At 35.4% G+C, this 21,675-nt stretch overlaps 1 protein-coding gene across 4 annotated transcripts in view; it reads right to left on the bottom strand.

Annotated features, from left to right (window-relative positions):
• Positions 1-21,675, bottom strand: part of LOC109419430 (kelch-like protein 18) — a 386,574-nt gene that overhangs the window by 45,849 nt on the left and 319,050 nt on the right. For 2 of the 4 annotated variants that reach the window (XM_062858821.1, XM_062858820.1), the window contains exon 13: positions 12,195-12,250. The exons of 1 other annotated variant lie outside the window; for it this stretch is intronic. In XM_062858821.1, coding sequence (XP_062714805.1) covers positions 12,195-12,250 — 56 coding nt within the window. Of the gene's footprint in view, positions 1-12,194; positions 12,251-21,675 lie in introns of those variants that run through there. One more of the 4 variants, XM_062858822.1, reaches the window with a different exon arrangement.

Genomic DNA, 21,675 nt, shown 5'->3' with positions numbered 1-21,675 from the left:
TGGGCGGTGTCCCACCCCTCCCCCCCTGACCGATCAACTATATTCTAACTTAACCGAAAAACTTAGATGATCAGAGCTGTTTTTGACTAGTAAAAATAAAATTCTCCTGCATCCTCGTATTTTTTTAATATATGCAGGAATTCCTTCGGAAATTCTTGGAGGAATACCTTCGAAAATTCCTGAGGGTATTCCTTCGGAAATACCTGGAGGAATTCCTTTAGAAATTCCTGAAAGAATTCCATCCAAAATTCCTGGAGGAATCCCTTCGCAAATTCCTGGAAGAATTCCATCGGAAATTCTATGGGCAGTTCCTTGGGAAAATCTTGGATGAATACCTTCGGAGATTCCTGGAGGAATTCTTTCAGAAATCCATAGAGAAATTCGTGAGGAAATCCTTAGGTGAATTCCTTACGAAATTCCTGGACAAAATAATTACAAACTTCCTGGAGGAATGCTTTTGGAAATTCCTGGAGGAATTCCTTCGGAAATTGCTGGACGAATGTCATTGAAAATTCCTGGAGGAATTCCTTCCGAAAGTCCTGGAGGAGTTCCTTCGGAAAGTCGTGGAGGATTTTTTTCGGAAATACTTTTTGCATTTTTTTGGAAATTCTTGCAGGAATTCCTTCGAAAATTCCAGGAGGAATTCCATCGGAAATTCCTGGAGGAATTCTTTCAGAAATTTCGGGAAGAATTCCTTCGGAAATTGCTGGACGAATTCATTTGGAATTCCAGGAGGAATTCCTGGAGGAATTCTTTCAGAAATTCCGGGAGGAATCCCTTCGGAAATTGCTAGGCGAATTTCATTGGAAATTCCAGGAGGAATTCCTTCGGAAATTCCTGCAATAATTTCTTCGGCAATTACTGGACGAATTCCTTCGGAAATTGCTGGACGAATTCTCTTGGAAATTGCTGGAGGAATTCCTTCGGAAATTCCTGGAGGAATTCCTTCAGAAATTCCTGGAGGATTTTTTTCGGAAATTCTTTTTAGATTTTTTTTGGAAATTTCTGGAGAATTACCGTCGGAAATTCCTAGCAGAATTCCTTCAGAAAATCCTGAAGGAATTCTTTCGGAAATTCCGGAAGGAATTCCTTCGGAAATTCCATTAGAAATTCCTTTAAAAATTCCTGGAGGAATTCTTTCAGAAATTTCGGGAGGAATTCTTTCAGAAATTGCTGGACGAATTCCTTTGGAGATTCCCGGAGGAATTCATTCGGAAATTCCAGGAGAAATTCCTTTAGGAATTTCTGGAGGAATTCTTTCAGAAATTCCTGAAGGAATTCCATCGGAAATTGGTGGAGGAATTCCATTGGAAATTCCTGAAGGAATTCCTTCCAAAATTCTTGGAGAAATCCCTTCGCAAAATCCTGGAAGAATTCCTTCTGAAATTTCTGGAGAAATTCCATCGGAAATTCGTGAAGGACTTCGTTCGGAAATTACTGGAGGAATTCCATCGAAAATTCCGTGATGAGGTCCTTCGAAAAATCTTAGATAAATACTTTCGGAAATTTCTGGAGGCATTCTTTCAGAAATTCCGGGAGGAATTCCTTCGGAAATAGCTGGACGAATTCCTTTGGAGATTCCTGGAGGAATTCATTCGGAAATTCCAGAATGAATTTCTTTAGGAATTCCTGGAGGAATTCTTCCGGAAATTCCGGGAGGAATTGCTTCGGAAATTCCTGGAGCAATTCCTTCAAAAAATCCTGGAGGAATTCCTTTAAAAAAAAATCAGAATTCTTGGAGGAATCCCTTCGCAAATTCCTGAAAGAATTCCTTCGGAAATTCCTGAAGGAATGGGGCACGTTCGGTGTAGTACTAGATTTGTAGTAATGAGCTGAATTTTTGTATGGTGAGAAGGTCGATTCTCCGTTTCTGCAATGAAATGGTGCAAAAAGCGTGGGTATTATGATTCCTTGCCTAATTTGATGCTGTTTGAGCAAAACTTTGGATAACTATGTTGTTTATGTTGCAAGAAATGAAGAAAACAACAAAACTGTTGCCCAAAGTTTTGCTCAAACAGCATCAAATTAGGCAAGGAACCATAATACCCACGCTTTTTGAACCATTTCATTGCAGAAACGGAGAATTGATCTTCTCACCATACTAAAAATCAGCTCATAACTACAAATCTAGTACTTCATCGATCTGTTCTATTCCTTCGGAAATTCCTGATGGAATTCTTTCGGAAATTCCTGAAGTAATTCCTTCGAAAATTTCTGGAGGAATTCCTTCGGAAATTCCTTGGGGAGTTCCCCCGGAAAATCTTGGATGAATACCTCCAGAAATTTCCGGAGGAATTCTTTCAGAAATCTATAGAGAAATTCCTGAGAAAATCCTTGGATGAATTCCTTAGGACATTCCTGGAAAAAAAATCATTCTAAATTTCTTAGAGGAATGATTTTTATGATTCCTGGAGGAATTCCTTCGGAAACTACTGGACGAATTCCTTTGGAAATTCCAGGAGGAATTGCTTCGGAAATTGCTAGAATAATTTATTCGGAAATTACTGGAAGAATTCCTTCGGAAATTCTTGGAGGTATTCTTTCGGAAATTCCTGGAGGAATTCCTTCAGAAATTCCTGGAGGTATTCCTTCGGAAATTCCTGGGGAATTTTTTTCGGAAAGTCTTTGTGGATTTTATTCTACGATTTAAACGGCTACGCAGTCTTTTAATTTGGGAAAACGAGGTTTACTATTTGCTCGACGTTGCGACACTGGGGTTTTGTGTCATCTTCAGGGGTAATTTAATTTAATTACCCCTGAAGGTGACACAAAAAAACCCCAGTGTCGAAACGTCGGGCAAATAATAAACCTTGTTTACCCAAATTGAAAGACTGCGTAGCCGTTTAAATCGTAGAATAAAATCCTCAGTCGATCCTCCAGAAGATTTGGATTTTATTTTTGGAAATTCCAAGAGGAATTCTCTCGAAAATTCATGGAGGAATTTCTTTACAAATTCCGTTAGGAATTCCTTCAAAAATTCCTGAAAGAATTCTTTCGGAAATTCCGGGAGGAATTCCTTCCGAAATTGCTGGACGAATTCGTTTGAAGATTCATGGAAATTCCTGCAGAAATTCTTTCGGAATTTCTTCGGAAATTCCTGGATAAATCCCTCCGGAATCTCTTGGATGCATTCCTTCTGAAATTCGTGAAGCAATTATTTCGGAAATTCCTGGAGGAATTCATTCGGAAATTCTTAGAGAAACTTCTTAAAAATTCCCGGAGGAATTCCATTGGAAAATCCTGGAGGAATTCCTTTGGAAATTCCTTCGGAAATTCCTGGGGAAACTCTTTTGGAAATTCCTTAAGGATTTTTTTTTGGAAATTCCAGGAAGAATTCCTTCAGAAATTCCAGGAGAAATTCTGTCGGAAATTCCTGGAGAAATTCCGTTGGAATTTTCCAAAGGAATTTCTCCATGAATTTCCGAAGTAATTCCACCAGGAATTTTGCGAAGGAATTCCTTCAGGATTTTCCGAATGAATTCCTCCATGTATTTCCGAGAGAATTCCTCCAGGAACTTCCGGAGAAATTCCTCCAGGAAATTTCGGAAAAAATCCTCCACAAATTTCTGTAGGAATTCCCGGAGGAATTCCTCCAGGAATTTCCAAAGGATTTCTTCCAGGAATTTTCAAGGGAATTCCTCTTGGAATTTTCAAAGGATTTCCTCCTGGAATTTCCGAAGGAATTCCTTCATGAATGCCCGAAGAGATCCCTCCACGAATTTCCAAATGAATTCCTCCAGAAATTATCCGACGGAATCCCTCCACGAATTTCCGAAGAAATTCCTTGAGGAATTTCCGGAGGAATTCCTCCATGAATTTCCGAAGGAATCCCTCCAGGAATTTTGCGAAGGAAATCCTAAAGCATTTTCCGAAGGAGTTCCTCCATGAATTTCCGAAGGAATTGCTCCAGAAATTTTTCGAAATAATTCATTCACGAATTTCTAAAGAAATTCCTCCACGAATTTTCAAAGGAATTCCTCCAGGAATTTCCTGAGAAATTTTTCCATGAATTTCCGGATGAATTTCTTCGGAAATTTCCGGAGGAGATCCTCCAGGAATTTCCGAAGGAGATCCTCCAGGAATTTTCAAAGAAATTTCTTCTGCATTTCCGAAGGAATTCCTTCATAAATTTCCGAAGGAATTCCTTCAGAAATTTCCGAAGGAAATCTTCCAGCAATTTCCGAAGGAATTCCTGCTGGAATTTCCGAGGGAATTCCTGCAGTAATTTCCGGTGGATTTCCTCCAGGTATTTTCAAAGGAATTTCACCTGGAATTTTCAAAGCAGTTCCTGCCGGAATTTCCGAAGGAATTCTTTCATGAATATCCGAAGGAATTCCACCAGGAACTTTCGAAAGAATTTCTCCAAGAATTCCTTCACGAATTTCCGAAGGAGTTCCTCCATAAATTTCAGAAGGAATTTCTCCAGGACTTTTGCGAAGGAATCGCTCAAGGATTTTCTGAAGGAATTCCTCTATGAATTTCCGAAGGAATTCCTCCAGAAATTTCAGGAAGGAATTTCTCCAGGTATTTTCGAAGGAATTACTCCAGGAATTTCCGAAGAAATTCTTCCACGAATTCCCAAAGGAAATCCTCCACGAATTCTCGAAGGAATTGCTCCAAGAATTTCCGAGGGAATTCCTCCAGGATTTTCCCGAAGAATTTCTCCATGAGTTTCCGGAGGAGCTTGTCCAGGAATTTCCGTAGGAATTCCTTCAGGAATTTTCAAAGGAATTTCTCCTGGAATTTTCAAAGGATTTTCTCCTGAATTTCCGAAGGAATTCCTCTACGAATTTCCAAAGAAATCCCTCCCGGAATTTCCAAAGAAATTTCTTATGGATTTGCTTTTAAATACCTCCAAAAATTTCCGAATGAATTCTTCCCAAAAATTTTTGACGGTTGTCCTCAAAAAAATTCCTTAGGATTTTTTCACATAATCCCCAAACGTTTTTCTGAAGGAATGTTTGAAGAAGTTTCTCAAGTTTTCGTAAGAGTTTCGCAATATATTTTTGAAGGAATTTCTTGAGGAATTTCCGAAGAAACTTCTCAAGGATCTTTCGCTGGAATTCCTTGAGGAATTTCGTAAAGATTTATAAAAAAACGAAAAAAATCCTCAACGAACTTATCAAACAATTTCTCACAAAATTTCCGGAGGTATTCCATAAGACATTTCAGACATATGTCAAAAAAAACTCCTTTAACAATTTCCGAATTTTCCTTATCAAGGCATTTTTAAAGGAACTCTTCAAAGAATTTCCGAATGAGTTCCTCTAGGAAATAAAAAATCACAAAAAGCATTTCTTCAGGAATTTCCGAAATATTTTTTCAATGATGTTTTGAAAGATTTTTAAAGAAATTCCTTATGGAATTTCAGAAGGGATATCTCAAGAGACTTTTAGTGATTTTTTTTTCAATATTCTCGAAAGAATTGCTTCAGGAATTTGGGAAAGAATTCTCACAGAAATTTCCGGATGAATTCCTCCAAGAATTTTTGAAGGCATTCCTCAAGGAATTTTCGGAAGAATTGCTCACGAAAACTCCGAAGGAGTTCCTCAAGGAATATTCTAAATCTATTTCAAAGAAATTCCTCAAGGAATTCCCGAAGAATCTTCTAAAAAAATCGTAGACGAACTCTCGAAGGAATGTCTTATGGAATTTCTCAAGGAGCTTTAGAAATGAAGGAATTCCTCAAGAAATTTCTGAGAAATTTGTCAAGGAATTTCAGGTGGAATTCCTCATGGATTTTCGAATTTCTACAGTCGTCACTACATTTTTCTCAACAATTATTTTGGAAGGTTGATCGAAGTGTTTATTTTTATTGAATATTTATTTTTTTTTTATGGAATAGTCATATTCATCCTGTGAAAACTCATTTTTCAAAATCAACGAAATAATAGATTCCGCAACCCGGATAAAAACTAACCATAGGGTATTTAATGAAAAACCATTCCTGCACCATACAGTGTACCAGCTACAATAAAGTGTATTGTAATGAAATGGGTCGCTAAAAGCTTTGCACATTGTAGCTACTATACATTTACATTCGATTTTTATGTAACAATATATTATACTGTTTTTCTTACGTTTGAACGATTCACTTTTCCGAATCATTATTTTTTCGTGCATTTTTATTATTTATTAGGTTTTAGATTTTTTCCGTGCTTTGTTTTGTTGATATTTATGACCTTTTCGAGGCAGAGGAAAGGAATGAGAAAAAAGTGAATAAGTTGAAACATCAATTTATAAAGTCAATAAAATGTTTAAATCAGTGGTAAACCAGATGTCCCAAGAACTGCAGATCCAAGAGATATTGCGGACTAGGTATGTAGAGTGCGATGAGAGAAATACGAATGTAAGTCAACCCGGAAAGACGCAGATGGAGATTACCGTAAATCAGTGGATGAGTTCAACACAATTCTTTCTGTATTTGCATTTAGGGGTGTTTTCTCTTCTTCTCTCTTGTGAACTTGCCTTCGACCATAATCGAACCAAATGCGATTGACAAACTTTATCTTTGACGTAGAGCCATCTTTAACATATGAACTGGACTGAACACTGAAATGACTTCTAATATAGGTTCGCCTGCGCGTTCGCTTTTTAACCTAACTTATATTTGAATCGAACTTGACAGTTTTCTCATGAGCAATATTGCAATAACGGTTAAGCACGCTGTAATGATACTTATGTACCTCATCACCCTTTTCATGCAACTACATTAGTGGTCTAATAACAATTAGCGCACTCGGCATAGTTCCATCATGCCGCTCAAAGTGTTGCCACAAATAATGCTTAGTTTGCAAAACCCGGTTATCTGGCTGGTGGGGTATGGGAGCCTGAGGGTTATCCAAAACGCTCTGGAGAGTTCCCAAAGCAATTTCTAATAAATCTAGTAAGCCTAAGACCGTTCGCAATGCTGTTTTATTTTGTATGGCGAGTTTTAAAAATTTTAATACTCGCCATACAAAATAAAACAGCATTGCGAACGGCCTAAGATGCCATTAACAGGAGGAAAAAGACAAGATAATATAACATTATATTGTTTATGTAATGTGAAACAATACAACATAACAAAAGAGAACAATTCCAAAACCATTTGATTAAACGTATTACCAGTAGTGAAATTACAATTTAAAAAAAATATTTACGGTACATTTTATTGTTTGAAACCATTCATGTACCATACAATGTACGGTATATTTAAACCCACGTATCAATATTTCAACAATTCATTAACAATAAAATGTATGGTTTTGCAAAAAAAAATATATATGGAGAAAAATATTTTTATATTGTTACGATACTTAACAACCTGTATAATATATTGCAGAAACCTTATGGTATGGTACGGTATGGTGTCTACAATACATCTTATTATTTTTTGTATTTTTATTTTTACAGTGGCGTCAATTGTAAAAATATGGTTCTAAATAGTACTGTTACAATACAACGTTCGGTTATTCTACTGTATTTTTTTATTCGGGAACAACAGACTTGTATATCCCTGGGTATCAGGGCAGTATGCCACACACCAGCGGGGTTATATTCCTCTACCGAGTGAATTCGAGCCGGACAAATGCCAAAAACTCTAACAGAGATCTGCTGTTGCTACAGTGTAGCAAAGATTCAATATGGGGCTGTCCATAAACCACGTGGTCATTGGGGGGGGGGGGGGGGCAATGACCATTTTGTATGGACCAATAAAAATTTTTGTATGGACTAATGATCACGCGGGGGGGGGGGGGGGTTGAAAAGTCCCAAAAAAATGACCACGTGGTTTATGGACAGCCCCTATCAAACGTCACATTCAATTGAGCTGGTTATCCGATGTGGATCCAACAGTGATCTAACATTCGGTAAAATTTGACCCGACATCCAATATTTTTTCAGTCTGGCGGAACTTTTCAAGGCTTTTTGTGTTTCGTGTCTACTCCAGTAAGTCATTTGAGTGACAATTCATTAAATGAAAAGGAATCCTTCGAATTTTATAGCTGCTCTGGTTGACTCAAACCATTTCAAAGATAAGGCGGATACATACAAATTTCATTTTGACTTTTTGTCAACCCCCCCCCCCCCTCCTCCTTTAAAAATGTTTGGCAGAATTTTGCATTTTGAGGGAGCATATAAAAAAATATTTATCTAAATATAGAGTCTTGCTAATAATTGTTTAACAAATCCGATGAGTTCTTATATTTTTCAGAAAAAAATATTTATTATTTCCATCCCTCCCCCCTCGAAAGAGTGGTGGGACAAAAAGTGAAATGAATATTTGTAACGGCCTTATACACATTTGATCAAACCATAGTTATCTTGGTCACCCTAATATAAATTTGAAGTTCCTAAGCGCTTAAATAGATCTAAGTTAATGCTCAATCAAAATGACAAACTACCCTAACCTCTTGCCATAGGTACATTATTTGTTATTTGACTTACCCTGGGGTCACCTTAACAGCTTTTTGAACCACTCACATGTACACTTCAGTTTGACTTGTGTACATTTTTCACCCTGATGTCCATTTGAGTTGATTGAAAGACCCCTTTTATTTGTTTGGGTTACCCTAATATCTATTGAGATCACCCTAGCGTAATTTTTGATCACCCTGATGTCTATTTCTATCGCCCCAATATGAATTTGAATCACCATAACGACCCAAATAATTTGACTAAAAGACAGAAACGTTTTTTTTTTCGAACATCGACCGGGTAAGAGACGAACCAGCACAATTGTGCTAGTTCAACTTTGCCACCCCAGAAATCTTTGCTAAGTTAAAAAAAACTACAACTTTTTTCCCTGCTACAAATTACTACTCGTTCTCTTTTGTTATTTATCTCTGCATACATAGTTAAACAATATTTAAAAAAATACGACAGATAAAACTTTTCGAGCTTTGGTTTACGTTTGGCTAACTTGTTGTGATGAATATCGTAAACAATAAAAACAAAAGTAAAGGTACACATATACACGTATAAGTAATAATTCAGTAATTAAAATTGATTACACCACATGAAACAAAGATTAAATAGCATAAAAAAAAGTTTGAAATTATTGCTGCCGAACAACACAATTGTGTTGGTTCGTCCCGAAAGGGATATCCATATACATTAGAACTTAACTCAAATATTGTAAATTATAAGTTAGATTTTTCTTTATAGCAAAAAATTTAGATGCATACATCCCGATCAGAAAGGCATAACAAAATTATAACCGATTAAGTTATTTATTTCAAAGATCTTTCATAACAGAATGAGTTATAAAATTCGCCGGTTAGGTGTTAAAATAAAAAAAATATAACTAAAATTGCTCTAGTCGTAACATAATTATAACAGGTCTTGATACAATTATAACAAGCTTATAACAAAATGAGATATAAAAAATCAATCAAATTATATCACATGTTGTTATAAAGCAGTTATAAATATATTGGGTAAAAATTAAGTAGTGTAAAAATTAACTCATTTTTGGGTAATCAATTTTTAGAGTGAAATTTTATTTTTAGTAAAAAGTTACTGGCATCAAAAAACTTCTCCACGTAGTATACATAAAACCCAGGGATTCGAACCTACGACGGCTATATCTTAGAACAGGAGCTCGTCGTTTTTACTAGTGAGGCCATCACAGCACTTGAAGTGAGGGGCGATATATGCTGAAATTATTCTTCATATTGGTAGCTCCTCTATAAATAGACCTGCTGATCCAACATACCGGAGAGGGAAAGTATGACGTCACCATACCCAGTTATGACGTCACCATGCACGTTACTACACTACAGCCCATTTAGTCCCTCAGCTTCAATGGCGTGTGCGCTCATTGTGCACTAGAGCCAGCGTTCACTACTTCGAAGCTGGAGCCCACATCGCTGTACCTACACGAATGGGCGTCACACGAAACAGTTGATAGCAATTATATCTTCGTGTTATTAACTAAATTGAAGAGATAGCTTTCATATAGTGAAAAGTGTGTAACTAAGCACTAGTTGCGCCAGCGTTTATTTGAATGTTTAAAGCGTTTTTTGGCATGTTTTATTTCATTATTATAAATTAATGAATGATATTCCTTCTGCAAAGTTGTTCAGTAGTATTATGGCGCTAACGTGGTGAATGTTTTGGTAGGAATATCCACCGTAAATTCTTAACTTTATTAAAACAACTACACTTCATTTGCTAGTACATAACTATTTCGATCGGCAGATATGCATACACAGATTATCTATGCGGAAAAAAGCTGTAGTTAATTGTAGTGATATTCACAACAGAGACTGAGTGACCTCATACTAAGAAATTTCGAAGAAATTGGAATTGGATTGAAAAGTTTAACTTTAAAACTAGAACTTAATTAATTACTGAGATCCTTCAGAATTTCTGATGGATTTTTCCTGATGAAGGAAATTTTTGATGCATAGGCTGAAGTAATTTGCTAAGGATGTCTTAAAGAATCTCCCTTTTGGATTCTCTGAAGAAATTTTCAAGGGACAAAATGTATGTTGGATTTTAAACTTAAGTTAAACCTTGCGGGAAATCTCTATCACGATCTGTATACTGTACAATTGAATTCATATTAGTAGTTTAAGTTGGGAGCTCCGACAGATCAAAGGTGACGTAATCTGGTCTGTGAAATATAATTGGTGAATTGGAATGTGTTTTCGTGTTCTATGATCAGAGATGATGGTTCATAGGAGTGGTTTACTTGGGATCTCAACATGTATATGAACTAATCTTCCAACAAATCCTTGGGGCAAAGTTCTTTGAAGAATTCAAAGAGAAGGTCATGGAATAAAGTCATGGAGGAATTGTTGAAGAATTCCTTACAGGATTACCCGGAAGAATACGTGGAGGAATTTCTTATGGATTTTTTGCAGAAATTCCTGGGGGAAACCTTTGAAAATTATTGGAATTCCTTGGAGGAATTACCGTAGGAATCTATAGAGTAATTTTTTGTAGGAATCATCGGAAGCCTTTCTTAAGAAATCCTTAGAGAAGTAGCTGAAAAATTCTCCAACCACAATTTCTAGAGGAACTCTAGGGGAAATCTCTTTAAGAACTTTTGGCGCAATATTTGAATATTTGACTAGACGATCGTCAGTAAGAATTCACGTAGGAATCGCTGAGAAAACTCTCGGAGAGATCTCTGGAAGAACTTCTAGTGACCTCCCTAGTATACTTTGAATATATCTAGAAATATTCCTTGAAAGTACTCCGTAGCCATCTATAATAAACATTCAACCTGTAAGACATGTACAAAATCCTGAAAACGCCGAAGTTCAATTACATATAACATTTTCCACTTGAGAGCACAGGACTTCTCGACAACTTCGCTGATAAGTGATGATCTGAACTTCCTAAGACAGCAGAATAATGAGATTTAACATATCAAATAGCTCGTAGTAGTGGTGAAATTGTGCATACAATTTTACACCATTCGAGAATTTCAAGAATCATGAACTACTTCGCTGAACATACGAACTGTGTAGGTGATCTGGATCATGATAAGAAACATTTAAAATTACTTAATATCATCACGTAATGGTGGAGTTGCTTACCTCATTTTCCACATTCCGAAGTCATAAGCTTTCTGTACAAATTTGATGAAGACATGAGCTTTTTTGGTAGTTCATATAATAAAGGATATCAACAATTGTGTATTTTCTAAACACAATGGCGCCATACAGCCGGTAATTTACGCACTAAACACTACCAAAAAATATTGATTAGTTGCACATTGCATTTTAAAAATTATTACTGAGTTTGTTATAATGTTGATATAATGATGATCAAATCACATATTCATTTATTGAAACTGACTTTGTTAGAACCTTGAAATAATACAAACTAGTTTTCGTGCCAAATCCAACAAATATATCTTAATAAAACAAACCTTGATATATATATCAACCGTTGATACATGTTTTTGTTATGCCTTTCTGATCGGGATGGTATTAAGAATCTTTATGTGAACTACTCCCGACAGGAGTTAAACGTTTTACGGTACTTCGGTTCTCTGAAGTGAACCACTAATATTTTTTTCGAATGTTAAGGTCCCATTAGACATGACAAATATTTGGCCAAACAAGCCCAACACAATGTAAATCATGGCAACCTCGGATGAATGTCAGATTACAATGGCAAATATTTGTCATTATGACAAACAGTCTAATGGCCCCTTTAGGCTTACATACAAGTTTGTTTATACTCAAAATACTTACTTCCACTGTAGACAGATTTGATTCCCCGTCGTAACCACCGATGGCCCATAGTTTACCTAAAATGAAAATTCATATACAATATCCACCATAACTAAGGACTAAAAAATATGGTCGGTCTTGCTTTAATAACGACATTTTGTCTATTTGTGTCATGCTCATAGGTATTATGCATCCGGTACACCCAATTCTTTTTTGCACGTGTTTTTTTTTGCTGTAACATTGTAAATTTACATGAAAATGTGTGCACTGAGAGACATCATTAGATCCATGTGCAAAAAATCAAGTTAATAGGTTTAAAATACACGGTGTTCATTAAGTTCGGATACACCATATAACTTGAATAAATTTCACATCTGTAATTCAGATTTTCAAAGTAAATGTATTTATTGAAAGGTCATATAATACTGATCAAATGCAGCATATGGTTTTGAATAACGTATTTTTCTACTTTTTTTTTAAGCTTTAGATGTATCTAAAGTTTGTAAGCTCCGGCACGCTGGATGCTACATGCTACAGAAGTCTAAAACGTTGACTTTTGAGTTTACATCTCACTATACTAAATTAAAATAACTAAATTAATAGACAAAAGTTTTACACTGCTGATTCAGGGATGATATGGCGATAAATTTGCAAGTTTAGTCAAAATGTGCTTAAGATGAATATATAACGAAGCCACAGCTCGAATTTTCAAGAGCACAAATCTGAAGAATCGAATGTCGGTTTGAGCTGAAAAGTTGATCGATTGGTCACCATCAGCGAGTGCTTTTGAAAATTCCAGGTGTGGCTTCGTCATATATTCACCTTAAATCTAAGAAAAAGGCATAAATACATTATATAACCCTTTCGTGAAGGCGCGCAAAAAAATGAAATCTCCATACAAATGGCTCAACTTTGGCTCTCCAGAACTCTTAGATTTCCCAACAAAACAACAATTATTTTACCCTCATTTGAAAGAACTACTCTTTATCTTTCGATTTCTAGCTTTGACTACCTAGACAAATCGGAAATGAAAATTATGCGACAGACAAGACTTTTTCATGTTTTACGGGTTTTGTCCACTTTTTGTTTACCTTGTTGTGGTAGATCTCACAGGCAACGTAAACAAAAGTTTGTTTACACACAAACAAGTATAAGTAATGGCTGAATTATTTAAACAGTTTACATCACATAAAACAAAGTCTAAACAGATGAAAAAAAATATGCAAAACTGCTACCGCTCAACAGCACAATTGTGCTGGTTCGTCAGGGATAAAGCCAATTTTGCCAAAATAGGTATGTAATCAAGTTTTGGAAAAGATAATTATGGGTTAAACTGAGATATATCATATAACGCAGCCTTGCTTTTTTACAAAACAAAAATCATTAAAACAGATACAGTGTCAATTTTAGCAATTTTAAAGAACAAGATAAAATGACTCCGTTCTTCACCCAATCTGAATCTTATTGATTTTTTCGTATGGTCATAGTTGCTACCACTAATGCTGAGGACAACAAATTTAACTTAACACCATTGCTCAATAAAAACTAGACGAAATACCAATGAAAGACGTGCGTGCCGGCCGAAAGAAACTCGAGACACATTTGCAATTATTGCAAAAGGATATAGGACAGTTTTTTTTTTCAAAATATATACTGTATTTGATCACTATTATGTGAGCTTTCAATTACATCAATTACAACATTCACAAATCTGAATTTCAGATGGGAAATAAGTTCATTTTTATTGTGTATCCGAACTTATTTAACACCGTGTATACTTATAGTAAAAAAAACGACCCGCGCAAAAAACGAATCGGACGTACTCTGACCGGCCTGGCTAAAGTCTGCGTTCCATACAAATGTTCAAATGTTTCTATGGTCGAATGTCTACGAGGGAGAGCGCGGTTTGAGATAACCAAAATTTGATCAACGTGGTTTATGAACAATCCCTATTATGTTTATCATATAGCAAAAGAAACGGAAGAAAAAGAAAAACCCGATTGCACCAATGGTGGATTACAAGCATTAAAATTTGCGTGGTATTGTTCGTATTTAACATATTTTATTTTGTGTGATTGTGCCAATATATTTGCGCAAAAATAAGAGAAAAAATTGAATATTTTCCCACAGTATTCGCAATTTTAAATTTTTAGGAGGTTTCCAAAATTTTTAAAACATATGTGCAATCTTTGAGATAAAAGTCCAAGTTAAATGATTATTTTTTGAAAATCAGAACTGCCATTCTTTATTTAAGAGATTTATATAGTATCTCCAAAAATAAAGTTTTCTTTATTTCGAACAGATTATTTTTCAGGCAATTGTGAACGTTTATAGTTAATTTCCGATACAATCCTTACTCAAATTATATAAAACTTATATGAAAGGTACCCTTAACATATAACATACATCCAACTTCAACAGAGACTCTTCTGTCCTGGTAGAAGACCTTGAAGTTGGTTCGGCTAGACCTACTGCAATACACCAGGAACACAACAAAACTGTACGTACGCTTCAATTCCAAATCGAACAGAACATTCCATCATTGGATTTTCGATGTTGGCGGCACTAGTACAAACTCAAACAAAAAACTCGAAATCGATCAGAAAAATTCCATCATTGGATTATCGATCTTGGATTAACTAAATATACTCAACACAAAAGAAATGGAAACTTGCTTCACAATGTAGTTGTGCAGAACAGGCAAAGCTTTCCATTTCCATACTCCGTCACGATCGCGACGAAAAATCTTCTACATCTAAACACAAGCCTAACCTAATACGATTGCTATTTACAATGCCTGCGTGGGTTTTGCGGTTGGGCGCCATAACATGGACACCTACAAAACCCGTGCCGACGTTGGGCGCCATTATTGCAAGAAATAATAGAGCACTACAAATGCATATTAAAATATAACATCTTGTTGTGGAACCTTATGAATGCGTAATAAATTAGGACATCACACATGGACAAACACAACACAGAACATAAATTTTGCCCTATTACCCTATTGGATAACAATTTCCGATGACAGGATGACGAGGTTTCATAAATGTTTTTCGTCCATCACTCAATCCTGTAATCGTATTTTCTCTGGCAAATTGCCTTTAGTTCGCAGCATTAGTTGCTTTCATAGCTTGAGTTTTGTCTATGAATTTCTAATCCTAAGGGGGCATCCCGATTCGGGTTTCAACACTAGAGTTCTATAACTTGAAGTCTGTGCCAGGGAAAGGTTTACATCTCTAGTACTTAATCACGGCCCGAAATGGCCTGAATGTTGGCAATCGAAATAGGAATGCGGTCCTCTATTCTGCCAGAGCCCTATAAATATGCATTAATACAAGGGGAATATTTACAAGTTAAAATAGCACATTTAACACAAAAATAAAGCTTGTAATATTTGTTGCTGAATACAAATCATGTTTTTAATTTGCCTTAATTTTGTTGTCGATTTGCTGTAATTTTGTTGCTCCACACTGCTTATTCGACTCGTAGCCAAATTCTAAGCCTTCTCCAAAAAATTGAGCTGATTTGGTTGAAAATTGGGAGTGTACAAGGCCTTCAAAGTTTGTATGAGATTTACTATGGGAAAAGGACGTTTTTCATTCAATTGACCGTAGCATTTCCCCAAGTACCCTAGAGTGTAAGTTGACCCTTAGTATTCCTAGGCTACTCTACCAGTTGCAACTTTGCCGAAGACCACGTTCAAATCGGATGCCTCATTAATTAGTTATCGATTTTTATCCATACCTAATGAAAATCTTTGATCATGATTTTTATTCGATGGGCATCACTGCAATTTGCCTTGAAACATAGTAGCCATGATTCATGTGTGCTATCTTGGGCGCCATGTGCAGCAATGTTGCCTGCTGGGAAGCTGAACGATCACTGTTAAAATTTCTGCAGCTGGATAAAAAATGATAACTAATTAATGAGGCGTCCGATTTAAATGTGGTCTTCGGCATAGTTGTAGCTGATAGAGTAGCCTAGGATTACCAAGCGTCAACTAACACTCTAGGGCACTTGGGGAAATGCTACGGTCAATTGAATGAAAAACATCCTTTTCCCATAGTAATTCCCATACAAACTTTGAAGGGCTTGTGCAGTATCAATTTTCAAGCAAATCAGCTCATTTTTGGGAGAAGGCATGGAATCTGGTTACGAATCGAATAAGCGGTGTGGAGCAAAAACGAAATTTTGAACCACGCTACTATTACATGCATGATTATATTGTGCATACAAAACAAGCATTTACAACCTTTACCTACATTTTTTCAGATGATTTTTATTGGGAACTAATTTCAATAGAATCTTAATTTGTTTAGCCGAATGCTTGCTTTGTGTACACAGTATATGTACATGTATTATAGCTTGAACTGCATGGTTATTTTCTAGATAAAAATATACTAATAATATAGTATACTGTTGATTTAAACATACAGCACAATAAACGGATATTTTCAGTTGATGTTCAGATTTTGTTTTACATATATTGTTCAAAAATTTTATTACAATAATATTGTTATTGTTATTATATTATTGTTATTGTTGTGAAGTTGTTGTCATATTGTTCATTTTTGCCACGATAATTTCTTGTCATATTAAGTGGTATACTACAGTATACTAACATTTGAAGTGATGATGGGTGTTATGCCATATTGTTTAGGAATAGCCGCAAGTGGTTGTGGACAGCATGTGAGATAATACGCTTTTTGTTCACAACTATGCGGGTCACTGGATGGGGCTGCCATAAGCAAAAGTGTCTAGTTTTATCAAGTACCGAGGCCGAATACTGAGCCCACGCCGAGTGCCTACAGGAGATAAAGTGGATTCAGAAGCTAATGATAAACGTCGGTCAGCAGCTGGTTCTCCCAATCGAAGTCCATGAGGATAACCAACTCGGACCAACATGAGGACACGAGTAGATCAGACCGAACGCAAGGCGAAACATATCGACACGAAATACAACTTTGTCAAATACATATATGGTTCGAGACGGCACTGTGCAATTACAGTATTGTCCGACCGAGCAAATGGAAGGGGGCTACATAGTAACGAAACCGATGCAGTCTGGGAAACTGCAACAGCTTCGAGAGGCGATTGATCGGCATCAAATCGTTCAACGTTGAGGAGGAGTGCTGAACCACCCGGTTCGACTGGCAACATTCAAACAAGAGCCAGTCAGACAACACTGCAATGAAAGTTCATTCATAGTGGTTTCGCAGCGCGGCGCAGTGGCACCGTCATTGGCAAAAAAATCGAAAAATTGATTTTCTAATTCATGAGTTTGTATAATTTTTACAAGTCAATGATGTTCCCAAGAATGCAGAAAAGCCATTTTAATGTAAGTTTCTGTTGCATATTTTGGTTGAGAGCGTGAGTAATGTTATGCAATTTGACATTCTATAAATTTGTCGAAAAATTGCATGACTTTCGAGTTGTACACAGCGCCTTCATATAATAAAACTAAGTGGATTTTCAAATGGTTTTGAACGCAAAGAATCAGAATAGATGTTTATCTGTCAAATTCAAAGCACCAAGGACTGGAATGCTTTTGGACCAATAAGGATGTGACTAAAAGGTACCTTATTTTACCCATAGAATATACATAGGTATACATACAGCCATTCCATAGAAAAACGATATAGTGCATCTCCGATTGTCGTGAAACTTGGTGGGCTTGTAGTTCTTCGGAAATAATTAGACCCGTATTTTTTTATTTCGTTATTAGGGTGACCAATTTTCATATAGGGTGGTCCAAAAAAATCAAGGTTTTTCAAAACTAAAAATTTTCAAAAAATCGTAACTTTTGAACCAGTTGACCGATTTTAAACTTCTTTTTTTTTTGTTTGAAAGCTATTGAGTTGTAGTTTTCAGGAAAAATACGTTGAAGGGGCTAAAATGTAAAGAGTACTATAAAATATGCAAATATATTAGTTTTTTCACGTTTTCATTGTCTCGGGACCAAAGAGGTACCCTGGTTTTATATTTTATCAGAAAATTCAGGAAATTTGGCGTAACATATAAAAAAATACATAAATTTTTGTTTTTGAGATATGATTTTTTGAATATATAGAGTCATATATTTTAGTACTAGCTACTCTAAAATTGCAAATTCTCATAAAACTATGCATAGTATTGCTTTTTAAAGTGATTCCTGGTGGTTTTGGTATCCATAATATTATAAGGAATCAAAATATAATCAAATTTAAAAAAGTGTCTTGTAAGGGAAAATTTGACCTTTTATTTTCAAAAAATCACATCTCAAAAACTAAAAAACATACATCTCTGATTTTTTGATATGTTACGCCAAATTTCCTGAATTTTCTGATAAAAACATAAAACCAGGGTACCTCTTTGGTCCCGAGACCATGAAAACGTGAAGAAACTAATATCTTTGCATATTTTATAGTACTCTTTACATTTTAGCCCCTTTAATGTATTTTTCCTGAAAACAACAATTCAATAGCTTTAAAAAAAAGAAGTTTAAAATCAGACAACTGGTTCAAAAGTTACGATTTTTTTAAAATTTTAAGTTTTGAAAAACCTTGAATTTTTGGACCACCCTATATGAAAATTGGTCACCCTAATGACGAAATAAAAAAAATACGGGTCTAATTATTTCCAAAGAACTCGGCTTTTCGGGCCCGTATGAAGTTGATCAGCAATATTAACTTCTTTTCCCGATCAGCCTAGATAGCTGTGTAGTGTCGGTAGTGGTTAGTTCAACTGGCTAAGAATAGCACTACGGACCGCCTGTTCCAGTGGTAGGAATCCACTAATCAGGTGACCCCAAATTCATGGTGTTACGCGGCTTTACGCTTACCGTGCCTAGGAATGAATGGTTAGGGGGGTCTTATAAAAACCTAATCGCAAACGGAGCCTGTGGAGTACCAGGGCACCCCAAGAAACAATTTTTACTTTATGAAATGTTTCTCAAAGCAACGTTGTTAAACTGGAAGTCGTATTATATTTGAATAATTTTGAAACAAAACTGTTCTTCAATTCTTGTTCGCCCAAAAATGAGAATCTATTCAACATCAACCGTTCTATAAGCACGATGAAATAAATGTTTATCGAATAATCGTACATCGGTTGTGAAACTCTTGTTCAACGTTAGAACCATCAGCAATTTACACCAACATCATAAACTTTTCTTCAACGTTTATTAAACAATGTTGTATGACGGTATTTGTTTAACCATTTATGAATGCACGGTGTACCGGAAACCGTTATTAATAAATAAAAATGTCCACCCAAACGGCACACGGCATTCGAAAGATATACTATTCTAGTATCTCCTCTGCAAATTTGAAAATCTTTCATCGAGGGAAACTAAAGTTTTTGTGATTTGAAGATTTTGAGCCATTTCCATAGGATTTCCTTATATGAGTATATGAGCACGCACGGTGTGCCTGATACCACTATTAACAAATAAAAATGTACTCCAAATTAACACCCGGCATTCGAAAGACATACTATTCTAGTATCTCCTCTGAATATTTGAAAATGTTATATCGAGGGAAACCAAAGTTTATACTGTTTGAAAATTTTCCTCTATTTTCATAGAATCAGCTCATATATGACAATATTGTCATAGGATGGCTCATTGGCTCTTCAAATCATAAACGAAATATTAACGAGTTTCACAAACACCATTCTAAAGATACAACATTCAAACAACTTCTCTGAAAATTTGACAACATTTCATTGAAACAATCGCAAATTACAGTGGTTTGAAAAAATAAGATAGGTATGATAAAGTATTGTGGATTTACCGGCTACTTGTATTCTACCGGTTACTTAAGTGACCGTTACAAAGTAGCCGTTTTCATATAAAAATCAACTTGATTGTCAAAAAATGAATGTCGCTGAGTAGCTAGTGGCAACGAGGAATAGCGCATACAATAAAAATGTTTAAAATCATTTTTAAGTTACTCTTTTTTTATAAAACGGCTACTTTGGAGGCCATACTGAAGCGACCGGTAGAATACAAGTAGCCGGTAAATCCACAATAAGGTATCCCGGGGCAAGTGAGAATCCGGGGCAAGTGAGACCTACAGCCATATTTTTTTTTATTTGTTAGTTTTAAGGCAAACGTTCTTCATAGAAAACATAGGTATCACACCAGCGGATACTTTGAATTCAAAAATTGTTATTGTTCTCACCATAAAGAGATCATATTTGTTATTGTTGTTCATATGTAATTTTCAATTCACTAAGTGAGATTAACGTACTGTACTACATTCGTCGTTCAAAAATAGAATAACAAATAAAGTGAAACTTTTTCGGTTTCAGGATAATATTTGGAGTGCTTACAAGTTATTTTGAACGAAAAAGCTGTAATTTATTTTCATTTATTACCTTTAGTTAACTGCTCTCACTTGCCCCAGTGCATTTCAGCATCTGGGGCAAGTGAGACCTATGAGAGTAAACAAACACAATTTCATAGTTTGATCTCGCTTTCTTCAGCCTAAGTCGAAATTTACACAAAAGTGAAGCGAAAATCGGCGCCTTAAGTAATCAATCGTTGAATTATAATTAATTACTTCTATTCTGATGATGAAACTATTGTTTAAAATGATAAAGGTTTTGGTAGAACAATTTTTTTTTTCGAAATCATCTTTTTTTCATATTTTCGTTCAAGTAATTTCTATTATTTTTTCGTTTTTCGTTGCATAATAAGGTTTTGAATGTTAGGGAGCCGGCCATAAAGTATGAAAAATTTAGAAAACGACTTATTCGAAGTTCACGATTTAAAAATCTTTATTTATTAACCGTAAAATTATGTAAGGGAAAACATAACATCTGTAAATCTTGAAAAATCTTTTGGCGAGACTCATCAACTACGTAATATGAAAAGTAAGTTTGGAAATCTTTCGGAATTTAACCTTAGGGTGCTTTTTGTATAAATAAAATCAATTTGTTTTGCACCAGCTGCTAGAGTTGAATCAATTTTTTTCTCAGTGATTCGTTATTATGTGTGTTACGTAATTTATGCACGATACCACAACTTTTTTCCCAACATAAATCGCTAAACATAGTTATTCGCATAAGATATGTATAATTTATGCTACCTTACATATATGCAGCAACTGTATTAAGCCATTTGTACAAAAAATCCGAATAGGTCCCACTTGCCCCGTGATTCGCTGTAAATGAAGATCTGCTCCACTTCTCATTATATGCATAATATATAGAATTTAAAAATTTTGAAACAGTTTTAATGCCCGTTAATAAGAAGAAATATACCAACAATGTCTGTTAGAACCATTGGAATTATAAAATTATTTGTGTTTAAAATTTTTTGGCTTGACAAAACCAAACTTGCATTTTTTTAGGTCCCACTTGCCCCGGGGTACCTTATATTGAAAATGTAGTAACTTCATAGAATATTATTGCAATTTCTCATGTTAATCATTCCTCGCAATAAATATATATTTTACAACTCATCTAAAACTTTGATTATATTTCACATTTTTTGCAATATTGTTACAAAACTCAG

Source organism: Aedes albopictus, chromosome 3 (assembly GCF_035046485.1).
Source record: "Aedes albopictus strain Foshan chromosome 3, AalbF5, whole genome shotgun sequence".
NCBI classification, from domain to species: Eukaryota; Metazoa; Arthropoda; class Insecta; order Diptera; family Culicidae; genus Aedes; species Aedes albopictus.
The sequence above is the reverse complement of the archived record's forward strand: the minus strand, read 5'-3'. Positions and strand labels throughout refer to the sequence as shown.